This window comes from Anopheles coluzzii, chromosome 3 (genome assembly GCF_943734685.1).
Source record: "Anopheles coluzzii chromosome 3, AcolN3, whole genome shotgun sequence".
NCBI classification, from domain to species: Eukaryota; Metazoa; Arthropoda; class Insecta; order Diptera; family Culicidae; genus Anopheles; species Anopheles coluzzii.
The window spans coordinates 55,839,348-55,850,446 of record NC_064671.1 but is presented as its reverse complement, the minus strand read 5'-3'; the positions used below and the strand labels follow the sequence as shown (position 1 = coordinate 55,850,446).

Below are 11,099 nucleotides of genomic sequence, written 5' to 3'. Positions count from 1 at the left end.
GATCGTAACACGACGTCTGCTCGTACGGACTAAAGAAGGGGAAGTAATCGCACCAATCGTGATCAATCTTCATATACGTTAGCTAGCTTACACGTGCGCAATGGGGAGGAGTCTAACGCAAAACAGCTGGAGATGCTTCGGCTATCGCTTTACTAATGTAAGCTTTTTCCTAGGATGAATACCTTTTTGTGTGTAATAAATACATCTAATCGAACTAGATTTTAAAAATCGTTCGTCATTACGGAAGTGACTGTGTACTAACGAACACAGCAACACGAACAGACGTTTCACGCTGTCCTTAGCAGGAATCGTCACAAGCGTATTGATATCGATGTGTTCGGAGTACACAGGTACATCTGATGCTGAAATTTTTGCGGGCGTAATATTTTCCTTTCCCGTAATGTTTGCTCTGCCCGCTCATTTTCACTGGATTGTAATTGAACCACTTTTTTGTGCTTTGCTCTAGGGTGTCAGGTCATAAGCGGCAAAGAAACGCATAGCGAGCGAGCGGGGAGTGCACACGCTTTTATTACTTTATAGTTTGTTTTGGGTCTCGATGATTTTATTGAACGCCTTCTTTTCGTGACAGGCCATACATAAAAAAGGCATCCGTCTGATCCTTACCTGTACTAAACCGGTACCGCTCAGGTTTTTTTTTTGCATTTCGCTTTTAGTTGATTGTTTCTGCTGGTTGAATGTTTGCCATTTTTTGAATCCCATCTTTCTGCATTGCCTTTTTGTGATTGGCATTCAAACAACCCGTGTCCTTGTGCGGAATGCCACGCAAGGACACGACTGAGGTACGCATTTTTGCAATGGTTTTTCGGAGATGCTTTTTTTCGGATCGGATAGTGTGGTATGGTTTGTCTACCCATGACGGGTTTTATTGATGACTCCCAGACCAAGGGTTTTGTCGTGGTAAGAGCATTTTTTGGCTGGTTCATTTTTTATAAACATATTTACAATGTGAAATTGTTAGTTTTTGCAGTACGCTTTACATGTCATCGTATTTCTTATTCCGTTTTAAATTTGTATCTTTAAAAAATCATTTATCTGAGAATGGTATGCATATCTACATGCAAAGCATATTTCATTGCAAATGAGTGTTTTTAGATAACAAACATGGCTTTATATACAACGGTTTATAGTATAGTACAGCATAGAGCATATGGTCTTGCCAAGCCTTTCATGCCAATAATGTTACGTCGTTCAAAGCGTTGAAAAAATGAAAGATAATATGTAAAATCGAACAGTTTGTTTTTAATGCAAGAAAATGTTCCATAAAATTAAAAACGCTTCATCACTGACATAATGTGCAATGAGTTGAACGAAGGCGTGCTCAATGACTGTAAGAATTACCTGTTGATGAAAGGATTTGTAAAGTTACTTTTGAAAAGCAAACATAGGTAGAACATGTCAGGATGACAGTTTGCGCATCACTTGAGACTGGGTCGTTATTTCAAATATTTACCAGTACGTGATTTGAAAGCAGGCATCCAAGATTCTGAAGCATATCCCTAAGGTCCTAAGAATAACAAAAGAGTGAATAGGTAAACAAGTACACAAAACATTATGAACTATTTAGCAAAAAGTTAGAAGAAAACAACAATCGACGTTAAACATTTATTCAGTTCTAATTCCTAACTTGTGTTTGACGTACTAGTAAATTTAAAATTAAGCTATACTCCCATGCCCTAGATTTATGTACGATATGCAAAAAGCTGGTTGTGTGAAAACCCAACCGTATAAAGAAAAACTATAACCAAACCGCATAAACGGTTGTAGGCTCTGAGACAAATCAAGACTGCCCCAAAAACTAAACCAACAATTCGGAACGGTCAACTCAGCGGGAATTTTTGAGCACCTCTAGTCAGCTCGGCAAATTCCAGAGTCAATCGAAGAAAGGCGACAAAAAAACTGTCCGAAGCGTAGAACGGATACCGTATGCAATCATCGGTTATTTCTAAACAAATATACATAATTCATAGCTGTTATAATTTTTCCCTATCCTATTATTCCTATTTGTCTTAACAGCATGCGGTAATAATGGATTAGCTTTTTTTGTGGAACTTCCTTTGGGATTGTCCTTCTGGGGCAAACATCCTTCTCAAAGAAACCCAAATAAGGCGAAAAGGATGCATCGCACCGCAGCAACGCCAAGCAATACAGAAAAAGGGTTGACGATATCTGCAGGAGCATTGCCTGACCGCAGTGTGACTTAGAAACAGCGGGCAATAAAAAGATAATCCTTTCTTTGTCTTTTCCATTCTTCCAGGCGTTTGGATGCATCGTGCAGTCTACGAGAATTCAAAGCAAATGTTCAGATAGTAGAAAAAGGGTTAAAGGCAATTGACAGTTACCCTTTCTTCTGTACATAGTGGATCCACCGAGTAGTCTATGAAGCTGTACATTCGGGACCTAGATCATAAATCTTCGAGTGTCTTCTCGCTACCGTTGGCCTAGAAAATGTACGCAGGCCCACAGTAGGGCTTCCGTTTGATTCAATGTGCCTTCAAGCAACATGGTGTTAAATAGCAGAGTGGATGATTTGCATTGCCAGATCAAAACAGACCCGTGCATAATTTATGAATTATAGTAATCATTCCCTCAACAGTGTAGCTTTTTAAATAGATTATTGGACCAAACTTTTTGACCTGGTTTCTGCTAGATTCTGGGGTAGTCTCGAATCTGATTTGGGACAGGACAGCATGTGTAATAAGCATCCTGAATAGTGAATCCCATTTGCCATTGGTCATCTACCGCTGGGTGATCATGTTGTTGCTATATGGCCATTGTGAATGGTCAACCGTTAGGAATGTTTTATTACTTTATTGTGCTCATCATTAGCATGAGTAACATACCGGTAGATGTCATAACTTACAGCTCGCTGCTCATGTGTCGCGATGGTTGAAATTAATTTGAAGAGAATCTGCTTTAAATGGTCAGCGCCTATTTTCCAGATATGGTAATTTACTCTTGTATTGATTGTAAGTCAATACAAGCGTTGAGAGTTCTACTATTCATTCCTTTATGTAAAAAGAGGGTTTGTGATACTCCTTGATAATTTTCTTCTTTAGCCTAGATGAGTTTCTGAGAAGAAGAAAAAATAGGAGAAAATGGTACGTTTCTTTTTTTATGTTATTATTTTGATTAGAATCTCTTTTTACTGTGTTTTTTGACGATATTCCATGTGGATTCATTTTAAAAGATTTTGAGCATTCTGTGGCTGGAATTAATGCCAATGTATCAAACAATTTGTGTTTTGGAAGAGATTAGAGTGGGCCTACACGTATTATGCATGCTTGCTATTAGCTTCAACGAGCTCTTAAATATACGATGTTTCTATCAATGCTTGATTCATGCCTTATGTATAGTATGTCTTTCATGGGATTCAATAAAGTACTCATTGTGTTTACCCGTCGTACCATCGGTACAACGGTGCGGGAGGCAAAGTACAAAAGAAACGTATAATTAGATCTAATTTTTCCCCTCCCCTAATTGGCAAAACAGTAACGGTGCCTGGAAAGGATGCTTCGCCTCAATATCTTTATCTACCGAATATGGTTTGCGGCTCGCTGAAATATACCCTACACATTCTAAGATATTGCCGACAGCAGAAAGCCGACAAGCATACGAATGTGCCTGGGAGAAACGGAGAGAAAACGCATACTGTCTTAATCGAAAATGTGCCTACCCCCAGAATGAACGATGGTTTGTTTTTCGAGTCGACTGCCACGGTGCGGTGCAGCCGATCTTGTTGTTTGATTTAAAAGTTGGCCAGCACTACAGAAAACAAATGGCACATCAATTGGCGAATGGACACAACGGGTACGGTTTGCCTGATAATCAGGTAAACGGAAGCGGATAGCATATACCCTGCAAAATGCGGGGCGTGATATATGGATTTTTGGCAGATGAACCATACTGGCAATGGCCTTTGGGACACAGAATGGACCATGTCGTTCATGGTATTTATGCGAATTTGTTTATTGTATGGGTTGTAAAATTTCGACATTGGTTCACTTTTTAGCAAAACCAAACAGATCCTTCTCCAAATGCCACCAATAATAGAGAAAGACAATAGTAAAAAAGTGACATTAAAAAACAGTTAGGTATCGATCCAATATTTGCTTATCGTAAAACCAGCTGACAATTGAGCACATAAAAGTAACGTCTGCTTGAGGATAGTAAAGCACACGCCAACTTTTTTAAGCCGTAACAATAGCATAGGATAAAAAAATATTCGGTAGGTATATGACGAATGAATGCCATACTTACCTGTTTACCTGTTTAGTTCTGTGTCCTTTGCAATATGCAAACACAGTTTTCAAGCTAGCACAGTTAAAAAATGCAATAAACAACAAGGTAATAAGTGCCTTATTTTCAGACGCGCACTGAACAGTGAAGTCCATTTGGCGCGATGAAGCATATACGCTTCACATGATATAAGTCCTTGTAGGCAAATTCATAACGTACGTTTTCTTTACAAAATGTAAAATATTTGAATTATCTTTCGTAACGGGAGTACTAGCCCAAATATTGATTTTAATGTAAAACAATCAAGCAACAAATCCTTTGAAGGAGATTAAATAACGTATAAAGTTTTCGAACAAATAAATACAGAAGTTTAAGAAAAAAGAAAAAAAATGATGGAGCACGTTCTAATGTGTCAAATATACTGTTTTTGTACCGTTTCTTTAAGAACTGTGTTTGATTTGCCGAAAACTAAAGTGCTATAATAACAACGAATCTTGAGCTGTCGAGAGGTACGTTCAAAAATGTTTACCGAACACGGTGGCCGTGTTTGCAGATTAATTGAAATGCGATCAAGAGATCCAATCATAGTCATCAAACAACGAACTAACTGGTGGATAAATGCTTCTGCTCGGCTTTAGATTGGGCCGAAAGGTTGACAAATATTGAACATATTCTCGCAAAGCTTGATCCGTGTAGTAACGGAAACCATGCGTACACAAGTTTAGACTGGCTTTTAAAGCATCGGAATGGAATATTTAGTTTCAGTTCGGTTTCATTTATTTAGCAATGCTCCAAGTACATCCCCTAAGAATGGTGATATGCACGCATTTCATCTGTTGCAAAGCGTACAGGACCAGCAAAGTGGTCCGCGACAGGGCGGCGTACGGTGCTAGTTCATCTTCGCACAGACAGTTCTCACCAAATCCAACAAAGATTTGTTATGATTCCGGCCCACCAACTGTCTACCCTGAGCATCGTTTCGTGGTTCTGAGCAGGATGAACGGGGTTTCCCTTTGGCGTATTATTTATATCTCGGCTTCCTTGTGGCAATTCGGAACTTGGAAATTGTAGGGGGCTTAGACCTCTGCACAAAGGTGAGGCAACGCGAAGTTCAAGTTCAGCCACTTGGCCAAGGACTGACTACGCGAAGGAGATAGATGCAGCGGGCTTGCGAACAAGTGATCACGACCGCAATGCGAAGGGTGTGTTACATCGACGCCCATGTGTTTGGTGGTGGACGGATTTGGATAGCGTTGGCGATGGTACCCCAATGATCAGCGGGCGGACAAAACCGAGTCACAGGCCACTGAGCCACAGTGATCAAGGAACTGAACATTATATACGGTTATTACATGTAGGTACCGGTCGGCACAGTTTCACAGTTTTGTTACCACGCAACGCGTACCGGTACGATGAGACGATGGATAATCTTCGGAGGAGAACTAAATCGAATTGAAAATTCATTTCAAACATTCCGTTGAGACGCTCGCGATAGCTAAACTTTTGACCTCTCTCACATACAGCATAACACGTCGCGCTGGAAACTATGAAACGATACTTACACCCCCTAAGCTGCTGTCCGGCCGCCGATGCATAAGCAAAAACTTTCTACTGTTTTTATTGGCGATCGGTGTGCTATGCTAAATGCAAAATTGTTTACATGTTTCATACAATTCTCATAAGCATTGCGAAGTGTAGGCTGAGAATTGAGTGATTACGATTATTTGTCTTAAGGAATAAATTAGTCTAAAAGATAAATTTATAACATCTTTCTTACATACTGAAATACATATTTTCTTAATGGATTAGATTTTGTTAATTTTTATTTCATTATTGAATGTTTGCTCATTATTGAATTTTGCAAACAAGATAAAACTATCATCTTCTATAATGACACATAACGATTAAAAACTTTATCAATAAGCTGCCCGTATTTCTGAAAAAAAAATCTAAAGTAGCCAGATATCTATGCGATAACCCAGTGGCTGCTTCACTTAAGTTAGTTTTCCAACTGAACCGAGTCGCGTAACAAGGAAACTAGTGGTAATAATAATAAGTCTTGAGAATCTATGTAGGCCAACATCACTTTGTAAGTCAAAGTCAGTATATCAAAGAAGAAGAAAATATGAGAAAAGATGATATTTTTACCATAGAAATTATTGATAATTTTGTCAAGTTTTTCAAAATATTCAATGTTATTCTTGAACTCATACTACTTGACAACATGCCCATCATGGGCTCAAGTCCCCAATAGACCGTGCCCCCATACGTAGGACTGACTATCCTGCTATGGTAACAATAAGTCAAAGAATGCCAAGCTCACTTCATCAATGGGTACAGGAAGGCCTTGACCGACAACGGTTGTTGTGCCAAAGAAGAAGAAGAAGAATATTATTATAATCTCTACAGACGAATAATTATACAACAAGCTTACTAGAGTTTTTACTAAAAAAACATGGGAACAACTGTAGAAAGGAAAGTAGGTAAATCGGTACTTGCAGCTGTTAAAAGGTAATATTTTTACAATCCATTAGTAATATATTCTTGCAAAAAAAAATCTTCCAGTCCACGCATTAGTTATCATTTCATTTATCGTTTCAGTTTTGATTCATTTACTAACAACACAACACATTTGGAAGGTGTGTCGAAACCCTTAATTTTTTTTAGATACCCATGACGCGATACAAATAATGGATTTGTATGTTTTTAAAGTACACACCAAGCTTTGGAGAATAAGATGTCATCCGAGAAATGCTATTCAGATGAACCTCCCATTGGGCTATTGCATCCAGTCGACTACAACTTACATTTGAATACCGTTAGTACTACCTCACCGAATTGCTACGCTTCTGTAATGTACCAAAACTAGCACCTTCTCAAAAATACACAATGCTCCGGTATTGTACCATTGGTTTGACACAAAAAATGAACAAACAAGTTCATCGCTACGGGGGGCTTGAAGATCATTAATAATTCATCCGAAAATTCCAACCACCGGAATTTCTGGCATCAACAGAGCTTTGAGCAGTGCAAACGCGGAGCCACTGAAATACGTTGGACCCAACTTTGGGGTTTTTTTTTTTTGGTTGGGGTTTTGCTTTTTTTCTTCAGATCAGGTTTACTCATCTCAATACTGGGATGACGAAATTCAAATGACAGCCCTATTTGTGCACCAACTGCTGCCACTTAAAATTTTCTTGATCTGGATGCTGATGTGAGCAGGGATTGATGGTTTAGCTGTTGACTGTTACAATTTGTACACATTCTTAGAACTTGTCTGCTTCTGTTTTGTTAACACTCAAATATTTATGCTGCCAGTTTGTCTGCCATGATTTTGGGCGAGCGAGCAAGTCACACGCTTTGACGAATTAAGCGCAGAAGAGAATTGTGATCTCAAATAAAAATAAATGCACAAAAAGTTAGATATTTAGTGCATTGACAATTTTCAAACAAATTGAATATTATCTTGATGGGCATGAGGAAACCATTAACATGTTATTTTCCTTGCGATGTCCTTTTTTGTGGTGTATGAGAAAATAGACATTTGTATCTATCCCAACATGAACTCACTTGTCGGTAGACTAATCAAATAAATGTAATTAAGCTCGTCTCATCGAAGGAAATGAGGACAGGATATGTAATTACTGCCGATGGATGCATCGATTTGCGATACAATTTAGGTATAAAAGGAACGAATTGAAAGAGTTGTGGCACAGTCAACCAAAGACACTTCGCACATTCTATTCGTTTTTACGAAATTAGACCGTAAATCTTCTAAGAAATCCAAACCTATAAAGATGGTTTCAGGAAAGGCGCTATTCCTTGGTGTTTGTCTCTTGGTATTCGTAGTTGTTAACAATGCGCCCGTTAAGGCTAGCCCACAGATTGGTAAGTTGAGTTAGATTGTTGTGATAAATCATAGCATTTCTTGAACAAAATAATTGTTTCAGAACTTATGGGAGGATATGACATTATTGGAATCTGCATTACAAATTGTGCCCAGTGCAAAAAGATGTATGGAGCATTCTTTGAGGGCCATTTATGTGCAGAAGCCTGTGTTCAGTTTAAGGGCAAAACCATTCCAGATTGCGAAGATTTGAGTTCAATTGCTCCATTTTTAAACAAAATGAACTAAAATAACTAAAGGAATATTGTTCATACAAAAGCACGGAATAAACAAATGTAAAGCTGCAGCACCACGAAATGTCACTGGGAAAAACACTGAATAAAAGACATCCTATTGACAAATAAAAAAAAGTTCATCAGCAGTCTACAATTTTTGACCGTGAACAATGAAAGAACTCTCTATTTGCTCAACCATTCGGTAGCTGGTGGAGGCAAGTGTTTGGATAATATAGTGAACTCAACATACCATATGGTGACCACCATTGAACATCAATCTACCGCATCACAAAATCGCGGGAACGTTTTGTTTGCCCAAGCAATTAAAAGAGCAGTTCTGGAAGCTCTTGATCTGGTGTAATCATAACAGTTCGAATCGAGCAACTGGACGCCCTTCATTGTGGACGTATGAGCGCTGAAAATCTTGAGCACTGTAAAGTGCTACCATTACGTTGCAATTGTCTGACATTAAGTGGACCGATCCGGAAAGCATCCTTGGCGTTAGTCGAGTTGGATTTCATTCGGACCCAGTGATCTGGTCAAAAGACAGCAGTCCGAACTACTATAGCTACCTTCTCGGTGGATCAAGTGTTTGCCTCTGTTGTGATAGTTTGAGTGTCAGTATCTTCATGTTTAAGGGCAGGCATAGATCTACATGGGTTTCGTTAAACCTTAGGTGGAGCACAGAGGCTTGCCTGGGTTGAGTTTTGCCTCATACAGTATGTAAACACTTAGGAAGGAGCATTAAGAGGCTGGTGTGATTTTTGTAAAGCTCCACGTTATACATCTACCATTTGTTGGGGCCAGATTGTGGGCAGAATTGTAACATATGGTTTGCTGGCCGAATCAAATGTATGGAAATTAGAGTACTTGAAACAACGTGAAATATTTGTAGTGTTCAAGTTGAAGTCATATTTGGAATGCTTAGTATAAATATAAAAGTGACATCTGTTTTCCAGTTTGAAATTGTAAAGACCATATAAAGACCAGACTCTATATATTTATTAAATATAAGCTAGTAATAGGGCCATTCCATGTATTGTATGAGTTCACCTTGAACTATTATTATCCACACACTATGATAGAGTTCATGTTCCCACGATATCTTCTTGACGCAAATCCTTGACACGTTAGCGATCAACATTTGATTAAAAAAAAAAGCTCTCCACTCCGCGCTCAAATCTCCTGACCAGGTTCTGCAGTTAACATGAAAAATGTACCGCACTTTTAAACAGACCCAGAAAATCAATATTTGTTCCTGATTCTGTTGCCATTTACACCTTTTTTGCTCCTCTTTTGGGGTAGAAGCTCACTAGCGAGAGGGTATCGATGGCGATCGACTCATCGTGTGACCGTACCGAAGCACCAAAACATAGCGGACGTCAATAGCTGACTGTTTCGTATACCGTGGCGATGTAGGGCTTAACAATAGTTTGAGGACATGATTAATGAGATGTGTGTTAACCATGTTTTCAGTTTTTCTTGCCCTTAAATCCAATAATTTAAGAAAACGGAGTACCAAACAAAAATCAACCGTACGGATGAAGGTGTACGCAAATGCCTTTTCGACTAGTTCATGCCGCACAAGTCTAACGTCGGGCTCAGCAAAGAGACCTGCAGGTTCAATATTGAAACTTCAATAGGCAGCATTTGTATCCTCGTAAACCAATTTGTATGCTTTCAAATTATCATCCATCAACTAATGGGTTACTGCTACGGTGCGGTGCAGACAATTTTCTAAACAGAATACGAGGAAGAGATGGTACTCGGTAGGATGTTTTTGCTGCTCTTGATTTACCCGCTCCATGTGTAGAGCTGTTGACTGATCACCATTTCATCAAACTTTAGCCTGGAACGGACAAGGCATTTCTGATAACCGTTACGTCACTCGAATTAGTTGGGATGTATCATGGAGCTACCGATGATTCTAGGCACTTCGGACTAGAAGAACAGACCCGAAAGCGACGAGCAATAGTTCACATCCTCTTGTGACTTACTAATTACTTGTTCTCGTTAGAATCACCGCGATTTACACACGTTCTAATTAACGGTGTCGGAAAGCTCTGCTAGCGGTGCGGAACAGACAAGCCAAAACTTTTCCCGAATGTATTGTTTGTGCGGCATGTGAAACCGACTTTAAATCTAATTTTAATTGCTCACACGTTGCGGGATAACCTGTTTTGTGCAGTAGCCAAATTTTGAATAAGCATGCTGTAGAGTAAGATCTGACGAATTAAAGCTGTGAAGTTTTTATGAGAAAATATTCTGTTATAAATTTTTCTTTTATTTGTTTCATTTGTAATGTATTTTATATAACTATCTCGCCCGGCAAACTTATTTTTTTCCTAAATAATTAATTTATACCATCTCTGCTTTGTTATTTGGGATATTTAAGATAACATCTTAAACCGCTACACACATTACATCGATTGTGTGCCGCTAGGCACCTTACACCGAATATAAAAAAGTGCTTTGTATAACTATAACAACAACCTTGCTCTTCATCTGAGAGTTGGAAAATGGTAATTAAATTAAGTTAAATGTAACATTTGAATATTTATTAACTCTTAAAAGCTGTTCAATTCACCACTGGATATTATAAGTTAATTACGTTAAGGTGAAACATAATCATTCTCAAATAGATCAATTGTTTTGAAATTCTGATAGGAGTGTCTAAATTTATCGTAATGAATCAAAATAGTATTTCATCGTCTTAATTC

General features: G+C 38.6%; 1 protein-coding gene across 1 annotated transcript; it reads left to right on the top strand.

The window, feature by feature from the left end:
• Positions 1-7,975: 7,975 nt before the first annotated feature.
• On the top strand, positions 7,976-8,513 carry LOC120957620 (eclosion hormone). The gene is made up of 2 exons (XM_040379909.2): positions 7,976-8,145; positions 8,208-8,513. Exons 1-2 carry the CDS (start codon positions 8,055-8,057, stop codon positions 8,390-8,392), a joined length of 276 nt encoding a protein of 91 aa, XP_040235843.2. The 5' UTR covers positions 7,976-8,054; the 3' UTR covers positions 8,393-8,513.
• Positions 8,514-11,099: the final 2,586 nt, after the last annotated feature.